This window comes from Pristiophorus japonicus, chromosome 12, assembly GCF_044704955.1.
Source record: "Pristiophorus japonicus isolate sPriJap1 chromosome 12, sPriJap1.hap1, whole genome shotgun sequence".
NCBI classification, from domain to species: domain Eukaryota; kingdom Metazoa; phylum Chordata; class Chondrichthyes; family Pristiophoridae; genus Pristiophorus; species Pristiophorus japonicus.
In genome coordinates, this window is record NC_091988.1 from 199444986 (window position 1) to 199471472 (window position 26487).

Here is a 26487-nt window from a genome sequence, read left to right on the forward strand (position 1 = left end):
TGTTATATTTTAATTCTGTTTTCAATATATTTCGGTAGGAATATTGTTACATTTATAGGAATCAACCAGATATTTATGAATTGTTAACATTTGGTTTATGTATGCTGTAATTAGACTAGAAGATTTATTTGGGCATTATTGAATGCAGTCATGCTGCATTATGCATCTGCTTTATACTCTGGTTGCACATTTGAATTCTGGTAGAAGTTGACGTCCTAGCCCTTTTGCCAAAGTATGCAGTAAATTTAAATTGTTTTTAACTTCTGTGCCATTCGATATTGCATTGATCACCTAGTACAAATACAAAATTAGTCCTGTACTGACTCTGACTGGAGCTGCTCTCGAGCATGCAAACCATGATGATTGCAGTTAGACTTAGTGGTGAAACCAGAACAAATTGTGGCTCTGCAGAAACGTGGGGTGTAGGCAGAGAGACTATCATAGCTAATGATCCTTTGCAGTGTCCGAATCATCCTACTTGTAACAGCAAGAAGAGGAATAATAATCATATAAGTCAAAAAGGCGGATGTGGTTATACTGATGGCATTTGCCATCATGACGTTTGAGCTAAGGGGTGGGGTGAGGGGGAGGTACTGCAGCAGCTGAGTAGTTACATAACAGAAGAGCCAAGAATTACAGACATGATCCTCTACTGTTACAAAAATGTATTTGCTAATATTTTCAAGATGAAAAGTTTTTTCAAATTGAGCAATATTATATAATAAATATTTTCTCATTTCAGGTTGAGGAAAGTTTGGCAGAAGAGGAAATGCATCATAAAGAACTGTTACCTGACCATATCGCATGGAACAGTGAGTTCAGCATGAGAAAGCAATTGGGACATCTGTTGTTGATTTTATCTGGCAGCAAATGCAGTTTAGTTTGTAACCATCTGGTGACTGAATGACTTCTCTTTTGTCTTTCATACTAAATAAGACTAATTTCCCCAGAGCACAAAGACCATAATTAGGAGAAAGTATGGCAAACAGTAAGGAATTTAAAGGGGAACCACCATTATGAAAAGGTGTACAGCAAGCCTGTATACATTGATGCAGATTTTTACTCTGAGCAGGTTTCCGGTGAGTTAATTTTCTGCCCGACAGAGGCAGCTGAAGGCCACAGTGATTTGAACAACCAGACCTCAAATAAATGCTGCAGATCCGCTTTCCGCCAGGGGCGGGCATGAAGAGCATGCAGTTTGGCTGCTGGCAGGTGAAGATCAGGCAGCCATAGGTCACCTGCTGACTTCCAGCTAAGTGGCAGGGAGAAGATTTTGGGAGGGTCTTGCGGGAGAAAGTGGGTGGAGTTTGGGAATGGGAGGCCATGGCGTTTCTTGTTCCTGCTCCTGCTTCTCCTGGCCCCACAAAGGCAAGTTTTATACTTGCCTGAAGGGCCTCTTCCATCTGGAGACCAGCTGCAAACCTGCTTTTGCCTAGTTGGGATAGCTGAGGTGATTTTCCTGGTTATGTGCATAGGGTCTTGGCGTAATAGGACCCTGATTTGCATAAGTGTATGAGGTTGCCGCCTACTTTAGGCAAGTGCCTCTTCCGCCTACAAAATCCTGTTGCTTAATATCAGAAGTGGTCAGGATTTGAGCGGGTAAAAAAACTTGCTCGTTTTAACGGTTCAGCTGCCCGGTTTTCATTACACAGGTAAAGCTAAAATCATGGGGCATGGGGTAACATCCTAGTAATTATATAACTATTGAAGAATAATTGGGGTCTTGCACTCCTTAACAGTACAGAGGAGCACTTTATGGTACTTTTTTTCTTTAACATTATGTACCCATTTTATACCCACACCAAATACATTTGAGAGTACATTATTTTGTGACAATTCTGCTACTGGCTATAGAACAATTCAGCATCCCATAGCAACTTGCACTCAATGAATTACTTTTGAAGCGTAGTATTGTTTTGTCGGCACTTGCAACAGCCAAGTTTCACACAACAATAAGATGAATAACCAGTTAATCTGTTTTTTATGGTGTTGGTTGAAGGACACCATTAGAACAACTCTACTGCTCTTTTTCAAATAATGCCAAGGGATAAGGGCCTTGGTTTAATGTTTCATCTGAAAAATGACGTCGCCAATAATGCACTACTCCCTTAGTACTGTACTGAATGGTTCATCAAGATTATGTGTTCAGCTCCTGAAGTGGGGCTTGAATCCTCAGACTCCGAGCCAAGGCTGACACTTACTAACCAGGAACAAATAGTTTTCATGAAAAATGAAAAAAGTGTAAACCTTTCCACACACAATTTGCAGACAGTGGGCCACAGCTAAAAATGTTAACATTAACAAATGTTGATCTTAATGTCATAAACAAGAATGACCATAATCATTTTAAACTGACGTATGAAAGGGGGTGGATTGATGACACACACACACACACACACACACCTCTTGGGTAGCAATCGCCAATTCCAGTACCCCAACCACTCCTTAAGCTGAGATCAAGGACTGGAGTTGAGGTGTTGCAATTATCTTCAGTATCCTTGAACAAGGGATGAGCAAGCATTGAGACCATTCTTGATCTGTATGGGTATTTGCCCACTGAGCCATCAAGGGAGCTCCACCATAAAATTATGCTGTTGGATTTGATTGCCTTCTGCATTGTATCTTGCTAATGTGATAGTAGGATACATCACCTTCAAATCATTTTATTCATTTCTGTTTCACCCAGCCCAACCGGCAGCCAGCAAAGCTGAACCTCCTGACCTGTCAAGTGAAGCCCAGTTTGGAAGATAAAAAGTGCTTTGACCTCATTTCACGTATGAACTACCATATTGATTTTCTTTGCTCTGTTTTTACTGTGGTAATTCTATACTATTCATTACTCCATGATTTATGTTGATTAGTGTAACTTATTTGTGATCAAGGGTTGTCTCTGTCTTTTTGTAGTCAAGTTTCAATGCAGACAAATGTGATACTGACAAGTCTGTGAGGGCACTGTTATTGGCTGTTATTGTGCTGCTGTTGGGAACTGTTCCAACAACAATCCACTCTCCCCAGAGATGGAAACAAATACTTTATCTGCCACATTAGATAAGGGGAAAGACATTTTAGCACTGTATCTTCGAACAGCAGACATTTGTTTATTTATTCTAATTTCACCAACATGCCTTTCACCAACTAAGTGCCTCTAATGTCACTTTTTTGCAGAAGTAAAGAGCTTTTCCTTGGAAGATTAAATAGTTGGGCATATTACATGAGAAAGCATGGTACACCTGGACTGAGAAAGAAAGACTTGCTAGGTTAATTGCCTTTACATTATTTTCTTATATTCTTGCCAGTGGAACTGCAGGCGACGTTGAGAACTCAAATGTGTTTTCTTCAACTGAGTTTAAGGGCTCAAGTTTTGGCCTCAGTTGCTCCTGATTTTTTGGAGCACCTGGTGTAGAACGGAGTATCTTAGAAATTTAAATTCTCGGCATTTAGTTTGCTCCAGTTCTAGTCAGTTAGAACAGTTTCATATTGGAACAGAATTTTTTTTCCAAAAGGGGGCGTGTCCGGCCACTTACGCCTGTTTTCAAAGTTTGTATCCAGGAAGGTTGGGGGAGGGTCAAGTTCGAAAACAGAAAATGTTCACCTTTCTAGTTGGGAATATATGAGTAGATTTTACAAATTGCTACCTGTGTGCCAAAGCTTTGCATACCGGGAAGACCGAAGCCCATCATCTTAGGCCCCAGTCATAAACTCTATGGGAGCGAAATTGCCTCATTTACCGACAGGAATTAGCACCTGCGGGAGACGCTAACGGGGCGCAAAATGGTTTTCGCCCAGGCGCGACGCAAAAATTGCCCTAGCAGAATTGGGCAGGGATTTTTAAGAGGTCGCTGCTGCCGGGTGCGCCCCGCTGGGCTGTGCATTGCCCCTTATCGCACTGGAAGTTAAATTGTCCCACGCATCCTACCTTAGAGCCTGGCGATGACAACGACAGCTTCAGCTGTCAAGTTGCAGTCGGGAACCGGATGGAGCAGCGCTATTTAAAGGCGACATCTTGGAAACTATTTTCTATCGTCCATTACTTTTTTCTGCTTTCCAAAAGTTAGGCAGAGTGACTGGTGGACCGAAAGCAATGATTTTTACCTCCGAGTCTTCTACCTCCTAACCTTTCCCCTGTATAACTCACAGCAGTTTTGAAGTTCAACCATTTCTGTCACTTCATGAGGGCTGTGCTGGCACTAGACCTCCTGCTCCAATGTCGCCATCAGAGGATGCTTAGACAAAGACAAAGGCGCTGCCAGTTACAGAGAGAAAGGCATCGAGAGAGGGAGAGAGAAAGGCAAAGAAATGGAGAGGCCACAGGGTGAGGCAAAGGGAGAGGCACAGACAAAGACAGGCAGCAGGATATGGAAAACCAGAGGCAGCCGCACAGGGAGAACCACAGCAACATGTCCGAGGAAGAAGGCGCTACAGGGCAGGCAACAGGATGCCTTACTCTCCCTAGGTATTCCGGCAACAGTTCCCCAACATCAATTTCACTGAGGACCAGTGTTTGTGAAGGCTGCGTTTCAGCAAGGATGTGGTCACCGAGCTCTGCCATCAGTCCTCGAGCCTCATACCAGGGTGAGGACCGCTCTCTGAGTGGCAGTCAAGGTCACCCATCGCACTCCATTTCGACACCGATGGATTTTTTCAGGGAACAAATAGGCAACATCTCCCAGTTTGCCGACAATTGCTCCATCTGCGAGGTCACAGATGCTCTGTACAGAAGGAGGAGGGACTACATCTCCTTCCCCGTGAGCAAAGAGAAGCAGCACAAGCGTGCATGTGACTTTGCCAGGATGTAGGATGCCATTGACTGCACCCACATCGCTTTGATGGCACCGCATCACAATCAAGGCTCCCAGTCACTGAATGCCCAGTTGGTGTGTAACCACACATGCAGAATACTCAGCGGAAAGGCCCACTATCCTGGCAGCAGCCACGATGCCTTCATCCTGCGCCAGACTGGTGTGCCATCCCTGTTCCAGCCCCCAAATGAAGCTCGCGGCAGGCTGCTCAGAGACCAGGGCTATCCACTATTCACCTGGCTCATGACTCCCCACCACAACCTCACCATTCCTACCCAGCACACATACAATGAGAGTCATTCTGCCACCAGGAACTTCATTGAGCAGACTATCAGTCAACAGTTCTGCTGCCTTAACCGCTCGGGAGGAATCCTGCAGTAATCGCCTAAGCGGGTGTCCCGATTCTTCATCGTTTGCTGCATGCTGCACAATTTGGCCATCATGAGAGCACAGCCATTGGCACTAGGCATAGCCGCACCACCTCAGGAGGAGGAACAAGAGCAACAACAGCCGCGATAGAGGAGGCAGCAACTCCATCGTGATGCTGAAAGGGAGGACCGCAACCGTCTCATCAGAGCTCGATTCCACTGATTTCCATCTCACTTCCCAGTTCCTGTGGACGTCCCCACCACCACATCAATTTACCTTTCCATGGCAAAGCCCGAAGACTGAAATGAGAGACAATGGCAAACATTAAACATTCCAATCAACATTTATCAAACAACAATAAAATGTATAACTGTATTTATTCATTACCTGTGAGCATTTCCTTATATCTCCTCCTTTTGTTGACCTTTTCTAATACTTCTCTGCAGTGTGTTCCCTGTGGCTGCAGCATGGCTGGTGGAAGGCTGCTGTGTGTCAGGGCCAGAGACTACATATGGACTTGCAGGATGCCCTCGACCGGTTCTGGGCCTGGAAGGACCGGCTGATAACAGCATCACCTCAGGCTGGGCGGCGGCACTCTGGGCTGGCTGGGCGACGGGCAGTGACAAGCGGAGGGGCAGTGGTGGCATCAGGAATGCTGTCGCCCTGAGAGAGGTCAGCAAGTTCCTGCTCCACTGACCCACTGCCTCTCCCCTGGGGCAGCACCTCCGCATCCCCCACCAATCAGCTGCAGGACAGATTGCTGGGCTGCTGCGATACCGTGGTGTATTTGGACTTTCAAAAGGCTTTTGACAAGGTCCCACACGAGATTGGTGTGCAAAATTAAAGCACATGGTACTGGGGGTAATGTACTGACATGGATAGTGAACTGGTTGGCAGACAGGAAGCAGAGAGTCGGGATAAACGGGTCCTTTTCAGAATAGCCGGCAGTGACTAGTGGGGTGCCGCAGGGCTCAGTGCTGGGACCCCAGCTAATTACAATATACATCAATGATTTTGATGAAGGAATTGAGTATAATATCTCCAAGTTTGCAGATGACACTAAGCTGGGTGGCGGTGTGAGCTGTGAGGAGGACGCTAAAAGGCTGCAGGGTGATTTGGACAGGTTAGGTGAGTGGGCAAACAAGTGGCAGATGCAGTATAATGTGGATAAATGTGAGGTTATCCACTTTGGAGGCAAAATCACAAAGGCAGAATATTATCTGAATGGCTGTAGATTAGGAAAAGGGGAGGTGCAACGAGACCTGGGTGTCATGGTACATCAGTCATTGAAAGTTGGCATGCGGGTACAACAGGCGGTGATGGCAAATGGTATGTTGGCCTTCATAGCTAGGGGATTTGAGTTTAGGAGCAGGGAGGTCTTACTGCAGTTGTACAGATCCTTAATGAAGCCTCACCTGGAATATTGTGTTCAGTTGTGGTCTCCTAATAAGAGGAAGGACGTTCTTGCTATTGAGGGAGTGCAGCGAAGGTTCACCAGACTGATTCCTGGGATGGCTGGACTGACATATGAGGAGAGACTGGATCGACTGGGCCTGTATTCACTGGAGTTTAGAAGGATGAGAGGGGATCTCATAGAAACATATAAAATTCTGACGGGACTGGACAGGTTAGATACAGGAAGAATGTTCCCAATGTTGGGGAAGTCCAGAACCAGGGGACACAGTCTAAGGATAAGGGGTAAGCCATTTAGGACTGAGATGAGGAGAAACTTCTTCACTCAGAGAGTTGTTAACTTGTGGAATTCCCTGCCGCAGAAAGCTGTTGATGCCAGTTCATTGGATATATTCAAGAGGGAGTTAGATGTGGCCCTTATGGCTAAAGGGATCAAGGGGTATGGAGAGAAAGCAGGAAAGGGGTACTGAGGTGAATGATCAGCCATGATCTTATTGAATGGTGGTGCAGGCTCGAAGGGCCAAATGGCCTACTCCTGAACCTATTTTCTATGTTTCCTCCTCCCCCTCCTCATCCTTGTCACCCTCGTGACTCGGTTTGGCGGGGGAGGGCACAGGCTGCTCATCTGCTGCGTCGTTATCTGAAAGCATAAGTGGCACAAGAGTCGTGTTAAGGTGAGGGCAGGGGGCAGGAATGGAGCAATGAGGAGCTGGAAAGTGATAAGGCCTTCTGGTTTAACGGGGAAGTGGGATGAGACGAAGGGATAAAGATATCATTGTTGCCCCGGTGGGCTCGACGTTTCCACCGGCCATGGTACCCACCACCTGCGGGCAAATGAGCCGCAGCACTCGCTGTTCCACGTCAGTCAGCTGGCACAGTTCAGCTTCCCCACACCCCCCCACCTATCCAGTCTGCTGCTGCTCCATTCTGTTGTGTGCCATCTTGGCCTGCAAAAGAAAGGAACCTGTGTGAGTAAAAGTCCAGTTATGTGTGTGGAAGATATGTCTGTCGTGGTTAAATAGCTGTGAATGTAGGCAAAACGTAAAATGAGGATGTGAGTAGACACAGGTGGTTGCATGCTGGGTTAAGTGCTGGTTTGCAGAGTATGCTCAGAGGCTGGTATGTAAGAGTTGTGCAAACATGTACTCACCTTGGCCACCCAACTGAGGTTGTTGAATTTCTTGAGGCACTGTGTTGGGCTTCTGTCAACCACAGGGCTGGCCAACATCTCTGCGGCCACCTCTACCCACATGGCCCTAAACACCTGTGGCGTTGGCCTTCTCCCAGATAGAGGGAACAGTGCATCCCCCCTCCTCGCCACTGCCGCACCAATATCCCCAATGCCAGATCATTGAAACGAGTGGCCCTTCTTAGAGGTATTGGAGCAGCTATTGCAGACCTTCCTTGCGGATCTCATTCAACTCCAGCAATGGTGCCTGAAACAACATCCCCTTTAAGAACTGGATTGAGCAGCTGGCTGATTATCGCTGAATGAAAATCAGCTCATGTTGGGTGCAGCTCTGGTAATAGCGCCCATCTGAGGCCATTGGTGCCTCAGATACTGTCTCCCTTCATTTCTGAGGCGAAAGTGCACAATTACCCACAAATTTGCAGCCCACCTCACCATCGTTAAATGTTCAAACATAAAACTTAGCGCCCCAAATGTGGCCTACCGAATTTCTCCCCCTATACATTTGCCACCAGTTCCATTCCTCTCCTCAACCACTGCCTCACATTGAATCAGAATGTTCACCCCCTTTCTGTCCTATTCAGCCCTGAGTTTCCAACCAGGTAACCCTACCATTACAAAGACCTCCTACTGCCACCTCTAACATCATCTGTCTCCAACCTTACCTCAACCCATTTGCAGCTGCAACCCTCAGCCATGCCATTGTCAACTCTAGACTCGAATATTTGAATGCTCTCATGGTCAACCTTCCATCCACCACAGTCGGTAAGGATCAACTCATCCAAAACTTCACTGCCTGTATCATATTCCACACCAAGTCCCATTCATCCAGCACCCCTGACTTACTTTGGCTCCCGTTCCCCCAATGCCTATAATTTAAAATTCTCATCATCTTGTTTAAATTCCTTCATGACCTTTCCCTTCCCTGTCCCTGTAACCTCCTTCACCCCTACAATCCCCTCCAAACACTCCATCCATCTTACTTTATCTTCTTCCCTCCCTTCACCCCACCATTAATGGCCATGCCTTAAACTATGTAGACCCCATGATTTGGAATTCCCTTTCTAAGCTCCTCTACGTGCCACATCTCCTTTAAGATCCCCTTTAATCAAGCTTTTGGTCACCCCCTCCTGATATCCTTTTTTGGCTTGGTGTCCATTTTTTTGGCTATGCTACTGTATGTTTCTAGATAGGTTTCTCTAAATTAAAGGCGCTGTATAAATGCAAGTTGTTGTAATAGGCACATCAGCAAAGATTAGCAGGCCACCTAAATTTCCATCCATTTTAATTTTATAGGACTGAAAATCAGGCAGGGCACAGAACAAGGGCGCTGAAGTATGCACTCCGAGCATACCTGCTTGTGAAACTTTGCACTGATTATGCTAATTCATAAAATCTACTCCATAATTTGTCAAGTTTTACTTTTTCTGAAGGGCAACCTCATTTTAAAATTAAAAAAAGGTCCGTGATATCAATTTGAATTCGGCAGTTGCTGTTTCGAATAGAATCATAGAATGGTTACAGCACAGAAGGAGGCCATTCGGCCCGTCGAGCCTGTGCCGGATGACGGGAAAAGCTTATAATGGAATGTCTAGATAGCTTCCTGAGATGTCGAGTGTAGAAATGAGGTGCCTCCCCTTAACAGACCACAGTGGGCAGGCTGATGTGATGTGTTGCATGGTCTGGAACTCGTGGCCACAGTCACACTTTGGGTCATCCCTCATCTTCCACTTGTAGAGCAGGAGGCCGCATCGTCCATGCCCAGTCTGTGTGGATTGCGTTGAGCGCTGTCCAGTGTCTTCAAGGGAGATCGAAGTCAGGAACCTCTGCTGTTCGATCAGTGATGAGGTGTTGGTTCTTTATGTTGCATGCGTACCACGATTCCGTCCATCTGGATTGTGAATTGATACCTGCTGAAAGAACATTGGCTGCTGTTTCCCAGAATGGCTGGTGCGATTTTAAGTGCTTTCGTTGTGTTTTTTTTCAAGTCTTAGTGAATGGGAAGATCGATGTTGCTCATAATCTTTTCCATCTCACGGAGCGCAGTGAATGGCAGGTGGGGCAATGTGGGACAGCACCGGGAGCTACTGCGTTGGAGTGGACTTCTGCATCCCTGACACCGTCCTCGTGGCGGTGTTTAGCTGCATGTCCACAATCCGCAGTGAAGCAACCATTTAACTCTGAAGTGGCAAAGTCTGAATTATGGCTTTTCTCAAGTATTGTGCTCCCTCTACTTGGTAAATGGTGAATTCTCTGTAATGTAAGATGGGAGTATATGATCTTTTATTTTCATTTGTTCAGGGACCACATAAATGTTGAACCTGTATTTAATATTTTGAAAATTTATGACCTTAAATTGAGACATGAGTGAATTCCATGTCCAGTAGATCCAAGATTGTTTTTTTTAATCTCCCTTCAGTTATCTTAGTGTAATGTATTTTATTATTTTTGCTTTTAGATAACCGCACATATCATTTCCTGGCTGATGATGAGCAGGATTGTATGGCGTAAGTAGAGAGCTGTCCAGTTGTGGAGTGTTGTATGTAGATAATAAATGATTGAGAGTGTTATGAAGCTATAACTGACGTTATATCCTGAGAGATCCGCGTTTGGTCCTATAAAGCCATATAAACTTGATGGTGTGGTATTGATATATAAATCCGTAATGTATTAAAAGTTTAGCATATGCATGCACTTTGTGTCTGCTGATCATATTTCCTGAATACGATGTCATCGTAATTTGTCCACCATGCTTTTGATGTCATATTTGAATTCTCTTCAGTTTTCCCATTTGTTTTAATGCAGCACTGATTCCAGCATTCTAGCTTAGCATTCAAACTGAGCGAAGCAATGACAGTATTGCATTGTTTATATTAACCTCTGATTAACTGGCGAGGATTATATGAAATTGTCCTTCCAGCTCCAATTCCCAATTCTCTCACGTCAGTATGCCAAAATCCAACAACAGTTCTGTCCAAGTAAATTTTCCCAGCCTTCCTCCTTTACTGCTCACAGTTCTCTCTTGTTTTGCTGTTATCTTTTTGAAGGCCCAATTTTTTTTCTCTGTTCCTTTTTTTCCAACAGTTTCTATTCCTGTCCATTCTTTTATTCCTCGTCCTGCTCTATTTTTTTTAAACCATGTGAAATTCTTTGCTTCAGAAGATTTTGAAACAACCTGAAGATTACATTTTCAAAGCTTCGACACTGGGTTCCCATCCTAGAGCTTCCAGATCCCAGGGCCAATGTTCTTAGAAAACCTATAAATCACTGTGAGCAATATGAGGGCACTTGTGAGGAAAGTCAAAACTAAGAGCCATAAATATAAGATAGTCATTAATAAATCCAATGGGGAATTCAGGAGAAACGTCTTTACCCAGAGAGTGGTCACAATGTAGAACTTGCTACCACGTGGCGTGGTTGAGGTGAAGAGCATAAATGCCTTTAAGAAGAAGCTCGATGTACATGAGGGAGAAAGAAATAGAAGGATATACAGATAGAGTTAGATGAAGTATGTGGGAGGAGGCTCGTGTGGAGCATAGACCAGTTGGGCCAAATGGGTTTATAAGAACATAAGAAATAGGAGCAGGAGTAGGCCATCTGGTCCCTCGAGTCAATAAGATCATGGCTGATCTGATTTTAGCCTCAACTCCACTTCCCTGCCCTCTCCCCATAACCCTTGATTCCCTTATCATTCAAAAATCTGTCTACCTCCACCTTTGTTTCTGTGCTGTACATTCTATGTAATACCATGGGACATCAGCCAGTAAAATATTAAAGGCCTTGCATATGTTTGAACATTTTCTTCATAGGATGTGGGTAACACTGGCAAGGCCACATTTATCCTGAGAAGTTGGTTGGTTGTCTCCTTGAACTGCTGCAGTCCCTGTGGTGACGGTGCTCCCACAGCAGTGTTAGGCAAGGAATTGCAGGCTATTTGCTCAGCAGTGATGAAGGAGCAATGAGACACTGCAGTGTATCCTGTAGATCATACATACTGCAGCCACAGTGCAACAGTGGTGGAGAGGGTGGATATTGAGTTCAGTGTCAGGAGCACTGATAAAGCAAAGTACTCTGTTCTGGATGGTATCCAGCTTCTTGAATGTTGTTGTGGCTGCCTCATCCAGGCAAGTGATGAGTATTCCATCATACTCTTAATTTGAGCTTTTTGAGATGGCAGAGCTTTGAGGGCTTGAAGTGAGCCACTCGTCATGTAGGACATAGCTTCTGCCCTGCTCCTATTGCCACAGTGTTGATATGGCTGGTCCATTTCTGCTTCTGATCAATGTTGTTCCCAAGATGTTTATGGTGGAGGACTAGGCGATGGTGGTTCTGTTGAAGGTCAAGAAGTGGTTTTGTCTTGTTTGAGATGGCTCTTGCCTGTCATTTATGTGGCATGATGTTACATGCTACTTGTCAGCCCAACCCTGGATGTTATCCAGATCCTCATGCAGACTGGGTATTGTTTGCTTCATTATTGAAGGAGTTGTAAATAGAGCTGAAAACTGGAATTGTCAGTGAACAGCCCGCTCCTGACTTTATGACAGGAACAAAAGACTTTTATATAGCGCCTTTCACCACCTCAGGATGTCCCAAAGAGCATTACAGCTAATGAAATACTTTTGAAGTGCTGTTGTAATGTAGACAGGGCAGATTATTGACATATCCGCTAAAGGTGGTTGGGCTAAGGGCACTTCCCTAAGGAACTGCTGCAGTGATCTCTGGGGCTATGACGAATGGCCTCTGACAACCACAAACATGTTACTTTACATCAGTTATGGCTCCAGCTGAATGGTTTTCCCTTTGACCCCCTGTTGACTTCAGTTTTTCTCAGGCTCCCAGATGCCATAAAATGCTGCCTTCATATTTAGGACAGCTACTCTCCCTTCTCCTGGCAATCAGCTCTTATGTCCATATCTGGATCAAAGCTGCGATGGGGTTTGGAGCCAAGTAACATAAGAACATAAGAAATAGGAGCAGGAGTAGGCCATAAGGCCCCTCGACCCTGCTCCGTCATTCAATAAGATCATGGCTGATCTAATCATGGACTCAGCTCCACTTCCCTGTCTGCTCCCCATTACCCTTTATCCCCTTATAGTTTCTTAAACGCTCTATTTCTGTCTTAAATTTATTTAATGTCTTGGCTTCCACAGCTCTCTGAGGCAGCGAATTCCACAGATTCACAACCCACTGAGAAGAAATTTCTCCTCATCTCAGTTCTAAATGGGTAGCCCCAAATCCTAAGATCATGCCCTCTAGTTCTAGTCTCCCTCACCAGTGGAAACATCCTCTCTGCATCCAGCCCCTTCATAATCTTATACGTTTCACCTCTCATTCTTCTGAATTCTAATGAGTAGAGGCCCAACCTACTCAACCTTTCCTCATAAGTCAACCCACTCATCCCCGGAATCAACCTAGTGAACCTTCTCTAAACTACCTCCACAGCAAGTATATCCTTTCGTAAATATGGAAACCAAAACTGCACGCAGTATTCCAGGTGTGTCCTCACCAATACCCTGTACAGCTGTAAATAGACTTCCCTGCTTTTATACTGCATCCCCTTTGCAATAAAGGCCAAGATTCCATTGTCCTACCTGATCACTTGCTGTAACTGATTGCTATCCTTTTGTGTATCTTGCTGTACTGCAGCACTTTGCAATCTTTCTCCATTTAAATAATAACTTGCTCTTTGATTTTTTTCTGCCGAAGTGCATGACCTCATATTTTCCAACATTATACTCCATCTGTTTGATAGTTTTGGCAGAACCTGAACTGAGCATTAGTGAACGGTTACTGGTGAGTGTCGGTGTCAGATTTACTAGCTGTGTCACTTTCCTATCACTTGGCTGACACACTTCAATTTGCCTACATATAATAATAGTGGGCGTCATTTTCAGTTTGTGTGTAAGGAAAAAACTGGTGATTGCAAATTAGCCACCTGTTGTACATGATTATGCACCTATATTATTACAACAACAACAACTCGTATTTATATAGCGCCTTTAATGTAGTGAAACATCGCAAGGCACTTCACAGGAGTATTATGTGATAAAAATTTGACCCAGCCACATAAGTAGAAATTAGCGCAGGTGACGAAAAGCTTGGTCAAAGAGGTATGTTTTAGGGAGCGTCTTGAAGGAGGAAAGAGAGGCGGAGAGATTTAGGCAGAGAGTTCCAGAGCTTGAGGAATAGGTAATGATGTGGGGGCGGGAAGAGAAGCCGTTGCAGGTGATTCCCTGGCTACAATTAGATAGATAAGAATGGAATCAGGAAAGTGCAGTCCCACTCAACTGGACGACAGTGGAGAGGCGTTGGAGAAGGATAGAGTGGTCAACCATGTCAAAGGCTGCAGACAAGTCAAGAAGGACTACAGTCAATGAAAAGGAAAATCGGGCAGAATGTATACAAGTCAGCACGCCAAACTGAAAATTACCCCCATGCCTATCTTTGAGTCCTCCCAGCTCCCAATTAGGTAGCTGACTTTGCTCCACAGTGCCATCTGTCAGCAGCTCACTGAAACAGGGCCTCTCCCTTCACCTCTCCCAGCGTACTCCATCTTCTGTCTGGTATGCTTTTTAAAATGTTAATATTTTTTATGTCATAACTTTTCTATCGTTCTTAAAAGCCTTTCACATTCAAAATGCCCACAGTTGCTTTGCTTTGCATCTTGCACTAAAATGTTGCCCTGGTTGGGGCTACCTCTTTCTTTTTCTTGTGTTCAAATGCCCACAGCGATCGGTCGGATCCCTCACATTTCCTTTGAGCCAAAGAGGACAGAGAAAGGTTTTTGAAATTTAAAAAAAAAGTGAAAACTTCCTGGCCCCACAAGGAAATTGAAAAAAAACAGAAAATCAACTTCTTTTTGGGTCCCGTCTGGTTCTGGCTCCACTTACCTGCAGAAGCCTCTGGTTAAATTGCAGTTGGATCATGAGATTTAAACGAAGAATGTCTTTCTCACCTAATACAAAAGCAAAATACTGCGGATGCTGGAATCTGAAATAAAAACAGAGAATGTGGAAATCTCAGCTGGTCAGGCAGCATCTGTGGAGAGAAACAGAGTTAATGTTTCGGGTCGACGACCCTTCCATTATCTGTTTTTATTCCCTCTCACCTAAGTTTGGAACCCGTAAGAAGATCAGTGCGGCTAAGTCCCATGGGCCAATTTAACTGCCTTGCGCATGGTTTCTGTCAAGCTGCAGGGTTAAAATCATCAATCATATGTTATGGGGAGGGGTGGGGTGAGACAAAGTAAAAGATCTTGATTTTAAAAGAACAAATTAATGTTTTACACAAATTATATTTGGTCTTATTATGTGTGTTTTATAGAGTTCACCTGTGCAGCATGAATACTACTTCAGGACTGGAGCTATGTACCTATTATCTAATAAGATATTCTGTATATTATTATCATCAGTTTAAATGGTCGGTGTAACAGTAGCTATCTCTACATTTAAAATGTAGTACTTGATAGATATTTCAGGCTGCCAGTGTACAATGAGTAACATGCATTGTATTTAATATATGACTCTTTCCATTTTGTGTAAAGATGGATCTCTGTTCTAACCAATTGCAAGCAAGAAGCTCTAAATGTGGCTTTCCACGAAGAGCACAGTAGTGCAGAGAACAGTATTGAAGATCTAACGAAAGCCATCATTGAAGATGTCCAACATATGCCAGGGAATAGTGAGTGCTGTGACTGTGGAGCAATAGGTGAGAAAACAGTGTTGAGCAAATGAAATGGAGACATTAATGCATTGATTTCTGTTTTTCATAAGGGTACAGTTTAAAGTGAAATATTGCACTGCTACGATAAAGGGTTTCTCTTCTGAGATTTGGATTTAAGTGTAGTGCAAAGGAGGCTTGTATTATCTTTGATCTGTATCCAACTGAGAAGAAAGTGCTTAATTCAGGCATCAACAGCTTACATTTAAATAGCACCTTTAATGTAGTGAAATGTCCCAACACACTACGCAAAGTGGGTTCCAAGGAAACTAAAGGATAAGAGTTAAAAAGCAAAGAACTGAAAATGCTGGAAATGCTCAGCTGGCTAGGCAGCATCTATTGGAGAGAATAGACAAGTTGGTGTTTCAGACTGGAAGATATTACAGATGAGCCACATTTTAAAAGGGACAGAACAAAAGGAAGGGGGAAGGGAAAGACACACAAGCGAAGAAATAGAATAACCTATAAAGTGCAAAACAGAAAAAGGCTAAATGGCAAAAGTGATATTAACATGAGGTAATAGGAGGCATAATGAGAGAAATTAAAGCTATTTACCAAACACAGAGAACATGCGAATAGCTGAGGATGTGTGGGATTCCACCATCAAACACATTATCCCCTCTATACTTTCCAAATGGATTGTTCCCTCTGTGACACCCTGGTTCACATTTTCACCATCCCTAACACCTGCGCTCGTTCCCTCAGCGCTATACTCTGTAGGCGCAGTGAGGTCCTGGCATATTTCTTGGGCCTTCTAGTTCACTTCTCCAAGAGTTACAGTGAGAATGTGCCCTGAAGGTCCATGCATTTTCAAGGCCACTTGTTCTAACCCACTGCTCCATCCAGACACCCTTACAGTACGTTTCCTAACCTAGCTTCATGTATTTTCAGTAACAACACTTGCCAATGCATTTACCCTGGACAGGCAGAAAAAGTTATCCAAGCTTCGGCATGCTTGGAAGAAAACAAATTAAATTGTTCCAATTCAGGCCAAGAATTGGCTTTGCAGAGAAGTTTGTAATTTGAGCAAAATGAGTTACATAATAGGAACTTACAACTGACAGGATTCAATTAAATAAGACTGAATACAGTCGCTGGAAATAAAAAAATAAATTGGGTTTTATTTTTTCCTTCCTCAGTGCTACCTGTTTTAGTGCATTGCTGACGTGAATACACGCTGTCACCCCTCCTGTACAGCACACGGGGATTCATATTTTATCATTTTGAGTTCTGTTGCATCATAGTGAACACTTCACAGCAGTAAGGAATACTTAGTATCTATTAATGTTTTTCTGCAGATGCAACTTGGCTTTCAACCAATCTTGGAATCCTGATATGTATAGAATGTTCTGGAATTCACCGGGAGATGGGTGTACATTGCTCCCGGATACAATCCCTCTCATTAGACAAGCTTGGAACCGCTGAACTCTTGGTGAGATTCTTTCTAGTTTTAATTTAGTGATGTTAATGCCCTTTCTTTGGAAATATTTGTTGCTGAAAGGAAAAAGCATTCTATGAACAGTTACCATGCCCATGACCCCGATATTTGCAGGGAAGGTGCTGGGGCAGGAGCAGAGCGGACAATTCAGAAGTACGGGTTTGCTGAAGGTCCATCCGAATTTAACAGTAGGCCCTGATTTACATTTTTGGTCTCCATTTCCCAGCCGCAGTGAGCCAGATTGACAGGTGAGATGACCTGCAGCACCAGGCCCCAGCCAGGGAGCAAAGATGAGGAAGGGAGAGATTGTGGGGAGGGTGGGGTTGGCAGAGAGATTGATCCTAGGTGCGTTGGGGAAGAGATCAGTCGGATGGGACATTGGGGGGGGCCGGAGAGATCTGACAGGTGGGACATCGCGGGTGGAGGGGTCAGAGAGGTGGGTCAGGGGTCGGATACATTGTGAGGGGGGGGGGGGGGGTTCGATCCCGGGGAGCTCAACTGGTTTGCTTAGAGGGCTGGGTGTAGCACTAATACTTAAATTAGCGACCCTCCTCTGGAGAGCATTTTAGTCGCCCGCCTCCATTAAAATCTGAAGTGGTTGCATGGAGGCGGCTTTCGCATTTTTGAAATTTTAACACCCTCATAATTCTGAGTGTTTTCAGGTCAGATATAAATGTAGATGCATTGGTGGATCAGTAAACAATTCGCTGTTTGTTACTAAATGAAATGCAGTCAGTCCATGACAAATGGTTGAACTCTTTGAGCAGTGCAATATTTCTGCACTTCGTCCAAACATAACACGACTAGTTTTTCCATATTTTTACAGACTACTGTGAACCAACGAATATTCAATGTTTCTTCATTTTGTTGTAAATTGACCTGTAATATTTAGATTTTTTTTTTCCCCCTCCCAGGATATTTGAGAAAAATATGTTAGATTTTCAGGTAATTTCCCATGCCAATAACCCTCCAGTCCTCAAAGGGCTTTAAGGGCAAGTCAAATCCAAACATTCTAATTTAAATCCTCTCTTGCCAAGTGATGTTCCAGTATGTCTTCTCTGGTTCCCAGTATTCTGCAAAATTAATTAAATTTGTGGTAGAAATTTCAGTTTAACATGTGTGCTCCAATGTGCTGTGTTACAGAATAGCAGGACACAAGCTGAGCTGCATGATTACACACACAGTGACATCAAAAGGGAAACAAATAACAATTACTTGTATTAATGGAACATCCCATCACATTATTGAAATGCCTCAAAACACTTCATGCAGTAAATTGTTTGAATAGCTGTCTTGTAGGCAAATGTTGCAACCATTCTCCGCTAGCAATGGCTCCCACAGCCAGGGTTAATCTCTATTTTTGCTGCTATTAGTTAAAGGGAGCAATGTTGGCCAGGATGCTGGGAGGACTTGCTTTTTTTTCAGACCGTATAATTGGACATTAAACATCTACCTCAACAGGCAAGTGGAACCTAGTTTTATCTTCAGGGTGTGGAGGATTGAAGTTGGGAATGGGAAATCTGGAAGTATGTATTTCCGAACCATCTTAAAACATTTCTATAGGTTTCCCACCTACGGCCAGCCTGATTGACAGGCTAGCTGCCTGTTGGGTGGCAAATCCTGCAGCACAAGGTCACAGTCGAGCTAAGAGCAGGTAGGTCTAGTGGGGGGTGGGAGAGATTGTAGGGGATGGGTGGATGTCAGCGGGTTGCAAATGGTGATCGGGGTGGGGGGGCAGACGGTCTGATCGTGGGAGGAGGGCGCAGATGGTGGTCAGGAGAGTAGATAGTGCTTGGGAGGTGTCCAAGCGTGGGGGAGGGTGGGGCAGATGGTAGTCAGGGGGTATCCAATCGCTGGAAGGTGGGGGGGGAGCAGACCGATTGTGGGGGGGCTGTACTGGTAAGCTTGTTGGATCTGGAGTAAATGCTCCTGCTCCTCCTGGCCCACAGCAGTGCTGTGAAGACACTCACCTCATGGATTCAGCCCTTCTCACCTCCTGTCGCCAGCCGGATTTCCCGAGGCCAGGGAAACCCGGACGACTGTGATTAGAAATATTGGGCCCAAGTTTCCACAAGAAAAAAAACGGGCGCCCCTCCGAGCTGGGCGCCCGTTTTTCGCGCCTAAAAAAAATCCTCGGTATTCTCCACCTACTGACAGGTCCTCTGGCCCTCGGCGCAGCCAGCACGAGCTGTGGGGGGGGGGGCGGAGCCATGTCCCGGCGCTGAAAACAGTGCCGGGACCTCTGCACATGCGCGCTACAGTCGGCACGCAAGTGCAGTAGCTCCAGGCGCCGAACTGTGTGGGAGGGGCCCGAAGCACGCAGCCCCTAGCCCTGGCTGAATGGCCTCACTGAGGCTGCGTGAATAAGGCTCCTCCCATGGCCAGCTCCTGCTCCCCGCCCGACCAGACCCAACCCGACACCCGCTCCCCCCCACCCCCCGCCGACCAGACCCGACCCGACACCCACTCCCCCCCGCCCCGACCCGACACCCGCTCCCCCCCGCCCCGAGACCCGTCCCCCCCCCCCCCCCGACCCGACCCGCGCTCCTGTTCCCCGACCCGCCCCCCCCCTCTCTCCCTCCCTCCCCCTCTCTCTCTCTCTCTCTCTCTCTCTCTCTCTCTCTCTCTCTCTCTCTCTCTCTCTCTCTCTCTCTCTCTCTCTCTCTCTCTCTCTCTCTCTTCCCCCCCCCCTCCCCCTCGCCCTCGCCCTCGCCCTCGCCCTCCCCCTCCCGCTCAGCGGCACGAACGGCTGCAGAATTCTCCCTGGCTGAAGCACTTTCACACAGGTAGGAAGATGGTTTATTTAATCTTTTCTTGGCTTATAAATGTTTATTCAGGTTGGATTTATTTGTATAATATTTGTAGAAGTATAAATAAGGATTTATTGTCGAATTTGATGAGTTCCCTTCCTCCCCCCCACCTCGTTCTGGACGCCTAATTTGTAACCTGTGCCTGATTTTTTAATGTGTAGAACAGGTTTTTTCAGTTCTACAAAAATCTTCACTGGCTCCATTCTACTTTAGTTTGGAGTACATTTTCACTGGAAACTTTCAAATCGGGCGTCAGTGGCCGGACACGCCCCCTTTTGAAGAAAAAATTCTGTTCTAAACTAGAACTGTTCTACCTGACTAGAACTGCAGAAAAAAAAATGTGGAGAATTGCGATTTCCAAAATAGTCCGTTCTCCACCAGTTGCTCCTAAAAATCAGGCGCGAATCATGTGGAAACTTGGGCCCATAATCACTGTTAAAATGAAGGCACGCAGCCTCATTAAATATTTAAATGACCAACCTGCTTCCTGAGAGCGGATTGGTCGCCTGCCACTTGCCCAGCCTCCGTTAAAACCGGACGTAGGCGGGTTGGGTTCCTGTTTCAGATTTTTAACTTTTTAACCTTTCACCTGAGCCAAAACCACCCATTTTGGGGGGTTAAAATTCCCCCCAATGTCTCTGCCAAAGGACAGCAAGTCTGCACTCCCTCAGTACTAGACTGTAGTGTCATGTATTCATTGATAACATTCTGACCTGGAACCAAGCTGACACATTGGTACAGAGCAGAAACCACACGATTCGCCACAGGGGGAAAATCTGACTACAGAATCATACCGGCCCACACTGGCATACCTCCAAACAGCTGGTTTCAAATGTACGATTAAAAGAGGTGTGAAAACAGTACATTTGCTCACTCCCATGACTGCAAGTGAGCAATGGTATGGGAGCACCTGAACCGAGGGGAGAAAATCCATGGGGAAATGGGGGCATAGCAAAAAATTCTGTGTTTAGATTTTTTTTAAAGATTAATTGGGAGTTGCTTTGAAAGATTTTTTTTAAAGTAATATCTAGTCTTAAAACAGATGGAGTAAAATGGATAAGCTGAATGTCTTTTTCTTGCTGTTCTGATCTTAAAACACAACAATAGCAGAAACTCACATTTATATAGTGTTAATGTAGAAAAACTTCCTAATCAAATAAATGAATGCTGAGCTAAGGAAGGAGATATTAAGAGGGCTACCAAAAGCTAGGCCGAAGAGGTGGATTTTAAAGACCTTGAAGGAGGACAAGGAGGTGGAGAGGCGGAGGGTTTCGGTGGGAGTTGCGGGGTGGAAAGGGAATTCCAGATCATGAGGTCTAGGTTGTTTAGGGCATGGGGTGAAGGGAAGAAGATGCAAAGTCAGGTGAATAGAGAGTTTTCATGGGGATTTTAGAGCTGAAGGAGGTTACAGGGCATGGAAAGGGGAAAGAAAGGCCATGAAGGGATTTACGCACGAAGATGAGAATTTTAAATTATCGGCATTGGGGGAACAGGAGCCAATGTAGATCAGGGGTGATGGATCATTGGGATTTGGTGTGGGATAGGATACAGGCAGTAAAATTTTGGATGAGTTGAAACTTGCAGTCAGTGGAGGATGGGACGCTGATCACAAGAGCATTCAAATAGTTGGGTTCAGAGGTGACAAAGGTGTGGCTGAGGGTTTAGCAAAAAATGGGCTGAACTAAGGGTAAAGGCAGGTGATGTTCGAGGTGGAAGTTGGATGTTTTTGTGTTAGAGTGGAGAAGAGGTCAGAACCTCAGCTCACGGCCGAATAGGGCACCAAGGTTGCAAACAGTCTGGTTCAGTATGGTGGCAGTGGCTGAGGGGGGAGATGGAATTGGTGTAACTAAATAATAGTATGTGAAGTGATTTGAGACACTGAGGGTCCTATATAAATGTGCTGTAAAAAAAAATTCTTGACCATACTTTCCTTTCCCTTGAATGATAAAGTATTCCCAGAGCAGCCTTACCCTTAAAGGTCATGGAGATTATTCAGCAATAGAGATAAAAAGAAAACTGAAATTTGAAAAAACAAGAAAGAGAAAGGTTAACATTTTATGTGGAACCCTTTATCAATTAGATGCTAATTTACTTTGTGTATTTACAGCATTTTTTATTTTACTTGGTTATTTTATTCTTCATCACTCTCCAAAATGATAGCTGCAGTTTATTTCATTATTAAGCCCCAATATAAGCAGTGTGCTCACTTTTTGTTCGTCGCTATAAAGTGTGCATTCTAATATCTCAAAACTACAGATAATTTCATGCTGATTTTTTTAGATTAAAGTTGCTTGGCAAAGTACCTATAATTAAAAAGTGGTGCAGTGTACTCTCTCTTCAGAGATCTCTGATTCACCCAGACATGACTGATGGCATGAGGGTTCCTATGTGAAATGAGTTTCAGCAGGCTCAACGGAGTTTCTAGTGAGTGAGGATCCAAAATACACACATTACTGATAATCTGACAGAAAGTTGGCAGTTTGACGCTGACTACAAGAATGGTTCATGCGGAAAATGGAAATGGTACAGTAGATGATATTTTCTGAAAGTGGAGGTTAAGCTACATAATTGGGACAATGCAAAGGAGCTTTAGACTGCACCTAACCAGGTTCTCTGTTCTGTGAGAGCACAGTGCTGACAGTGAAAAAGGTGGATATATTTTTCACTCGATCGCGCTGGCATGCCTTAACTTGGTGAGCTCAACAGTACATTCAATTATAGCTTAATGAACATAAAAATGTGTATTTATTAATGTTCTACCACATTAGGATCCACAAACATTCAAACTCATGTCAAGTTTTCAGTAGTCAATAGTGGGTTATTTTTGTTTTTCTGACAATGGAACAGTCATTTCTTCATAATTGTTAAGGAATTCTGTGAAAATTAGTTTGTGATGCTTGTAAGATCCCAGAGATCCTAATGGTTCGAAGTTGACCCGTATTGGTGACTGTGATTAAGTCTTTCTTGTGCTGAATAAAGTTTAACACATTACAGTATTCGAGCATGAGTTTACAGAGAATAATTGAGACTTGTATTACCCCATTATACTCTTGGGGGGGGGGGGGGAAGCAAAACTGTGAGTAGGCTGCAGCCTGTGTTTCTTGTCTCTCTGTTCTCTTTGTCTCTCGGGTGTCTCCTTCATTCTTCCTAAAATCTTCTACACTTTCTGAAATCTTCTATCCTTTGTGGCTGTCAAGACCCCTTTCTTATACCCTTACTCTCATTCAAAACCTATGGGGTTCGAAATTGCCCTCCGCCCAAACGAGGCGCACTTCGTGATTTCTTTATTTTTTTTCTCCGCCCCAATCAATGGAGCGGCGATGAGCAATATTGAGATCTTTATATTTTTTTTGGTGTCAGTGCAGTATACCGGGCGACTGCGGAGCGGAAGTGCCATTGTGTCGGGTCGGCTGCCGCTCCGACTCATCAGCGCGTCACTGATGACGTCAGCTCGGCGCGGACGTGCCGCGTCGTGCTGACGCATCACACGTCCAGCCCCTTCAGTTAAAGGGGAGGACCGCTGCGAACTCTGCAGCCACGTTAGTGGCACCCACTGGGCTACCAGGGAGGGTTTCGGCCTGCCCAGTGACCCAGTACCTAAGAATGGGTGGCCGGCTGCCTGTTGGCGGCCCGGCCGAACCCGTGGCCGCCATTGTCGGGCCGACCTCAGAGCCAGCCGACAATTAAAATTAAATGGCAGCCCTGGCAGAGCGCCCTCCCCTTTAAGGGCTGACGCACCGCCCAGCCACAAGAAGCTGTCGGCGGCACCGAGCGGCGGCCAATCCGCTCCCGTGAGGCAAATTCCCACGGGGCAATTTCCCACGCGGGGCGGAAAGGGGGTCACTGCCGGTCGGAAGCGGGTGCCCTACGGGGCAGCTACATGGGTGGCGTGGTGACCATCACCGCAGGCAAAAACATGGAGGGCAATTTCTAAAATATCAACCGCATGGAGTCTTACTGAACGAATCACTGACTTGCAACCAATTCCCCAAAATCCAATCATGAAGATGCCACGTCCACAACACCTTTGCTTATGCAGGTTCTGGTCTCATGATACCCTTACATTATCTATTTATGACCATCAAAACTCATATCAGTTGTAGTTATGGCAACACAAAAGAACATGGGGCTGAAATTCAACCTTCCAAAAAGGCCACTTACCGCCAGAAAGTGTCGCCCAGATGGTGGAGTCAAGCGGCCGGCGACTTCCGGTCCGATTGGCGCCACGATCGAAATTCATCTCGGGGATTTTTCTGGTGGTCCCCACTTCCGCCCTGCTGCTGCCGACCGTCCTACGTGCTTCATCAAATGGCGCACCACCGATCTCCCACACCTCCGTGGCACCCCCTGCCAAATTTAGCTAGAAAAATCATAGATCTGCCGCGCAGTGCCCCCGACAGCTTTTTCTGTTGGTGCACCTTGTTTTTTTGTGTATGAACCACGGCAGCACAGTGGTCCTCTTGGGTGCCAGGCCACTGGCCTGGCCGAAACCCTCCCTGGTGGCCTAGTGGGCCGAAGCTAAATAATCGCTGGTTCTCTCCCCTTTTAAATCAGGAGTGAGACGTGGTGACGCACATGCGCACTGACAACAGCACTGCTCTGCCACTGATTGATAGCAGCGGAGACTCTGTCCCGCCCCCTCTTCCGCCCCGCCAGAGGACCTACCGCCGCATTTCCTCTCCTATTATGACCGACTTCCGGTCTGCCCCAAAAAAATTGCCAAAGAGCTGAAAATCGATCAAAAGTCCACCTCGTCTGACACGATGGTAAAAACACTTTGAAAACGGTAGATACGCCAGGTTTCTGGCGGGGTGAATTTCTACCCCCATGTCTCCACATGTGGAGATATTGCGCCCTTGATGGTCCAGTGAAAAGGCCTATGTTTTTAACTCACTGCCAGACATCATAGCTGCCATTCCAACACAATGGCAGCTACACCTGACCTTGGTTGCTTTAGCTCGCTCCACTCTATGGGCCCAAGTTTCTGCCCTCTGTAAAAACGAATAAAAAGGGCGTCGAAAACTTACCTTGTGATTCTCCGAGCTCCTCAGGACGTCTTCGGCCTCGGCGTAGCGCAGCACAAGGGTTGGGGGCGGAGCCAGATCCCGGCGCTGAAAACAGTGCCGCGACACTCTGCACATGCGCGCTAGAGTGCGCAGTAGCCCCTCGCAGCCTGACGCTCTGCAGTTCAGCCTCTTCCCCCCCCCCCCCCCCCCCCTCTCCCCGTTCAGCCTCCCCCCTCCCGCCTCCTCCACCCCCTCCCTCCTCTCTGTCAGAAACACAGACACTGAGAGAGACACTGGGGGAACCTCGTCCCAGCACGCTGTTGGAGGGCTCCCAGTGCTGCAGTAGGCGAGTAGAAAATTAATTTTTTATTTCTTGATTTTTTTCATTATTTAAAAAAAACATTTTTTTTGGTTGATTTATTGATTTACTTATCATTTATTATTGATGATGGCTCTTTATTTGTAAAAGTGAAGTGGTTAATGCTTGTAAACTTCCCTCCACGCCCCCCAGCCACCGCCCATCTCTCGTTCCCTATGTCTGATTTATAAGTGTAGGCAGGGTTTTTCTGAGCGTACAAAAATCTACACTTACTCCATTCTAAGTTCGTTTGGAGTAAGTTTTCGCTGCCTAAACTTGCAAAACAGGTGTAAGTGGCTGGACACGCCCCTTTTGGGGAAAAAAATCTGTTCTAAAATGAAATTATTCTAACTCACTAGAACTGGAGCAAACTAAATGCCGAGAATTGCAATTTCTAAGATGCTCCACTCTAAACGAGTTGCTCCAAAAAAATAGGAGCAACTCAGGCTGAAACTTGAGCCTATATATACCTCACCCTTACTGTTGGCTAATAACAAACTTTCACCCACAGTTTCCCTGTTTGACTATAGCAGTCCTCTTTCTCACCCCAGGCTATCTGGGTTACAGCTTACTCACAGACTTTTAACTATAAGCAAAAGGGTTATATGTCATATATAATTCAGGTTAGCATTGCATACAGTTGATGATTACAGATTTTTTCATTTAATTCTTATGATTATAAATGCATTACTGGTGATTATATCACTAAAGATAGAAAACAAGTATTCTAAAAACCAACTAATCCATGCGTGTATTTATTTTCCAGATGGCAAAGAATGTTGGAAATTCCAGATTCAATGAACTTATGGAGGCTAATCTCCCAAGTTTATCAGTAAAACCAAGTACAGACAGTCCCATGTGAGTAAAAATCAACAGGAAATTCTAGACTAATAGAAACATTTTTAAAACTGCTGACACTAATTGGACAAGACCATTGGGCTATCACTAAACACGTTTCCTCAGCGTTCATTCTTGTGCCTGCACTATCGTTGCTTCACATAGGCTGCCAACTTCTTATTCTCTACAACGACAGCCAAGGTTCTTTCCAGAACCATTGATATCCACACTGCACGAGCAACAAGGGATTGAGGTTTATTACTTAGCTCCAAGGAGATGGCATCGGTCTGTGTAGGGCCTGAATATGGATTTAAATAATTGAATAAATTATACAAGCTAAATAATCTTTTGTTATGATAAAATTCCTCCATACAAATTTAAGAACATAAGAAATAGGAGCAGGGGTAGGCTATAAGGCCCCTCGAGCCTGCTCCGCCATTCAATAAGATCATGGCTGATCTGATCATGGACTCAGCTCCACTTCCCTGCCCGCTCCCCATAACCTCTTATCCCCTTATCGTTTAAGAAACTGTCTATTTCTGTCTTAAA

General features: G+C 45.2%; 1 protein-coding gene across 3 annotated transcripts in view; it reads left to right on the top strand.

Annotated features, from left to right (window-relative positions):
* Positions 1–26487, top strand: part of unm_sa1614 (un-named sa1614) — a 220584-nt gene that overhangs the window by 148932 nt on the left and 45165 nt on the right. For all 3 annotated transcript variants that reach the window (XM_070896406.1, XM_070896408.1, XM_070896407.1), the window contains 6 exons: positions 743–812; positions 2687–2774; positions 10229–10277; positions 15314–15477; positions 16788–16921; positions 25868–25959. In XM_070896406.1, coding sequence (XP_070752507.1) covers positions 743–812; positions 2687–2774; positions 10229–10277; positions 15314–15477; positions 16788–16921; positions 25868–25959 — 597 coding nt within the window. The remainder of the gene's footprint in view (positions 1–742; positions 813–2686; positions 2775–10228; positions 10278–15313; positions 15478–16787; positions 16922–25867; positions 25960–26487) is intronic.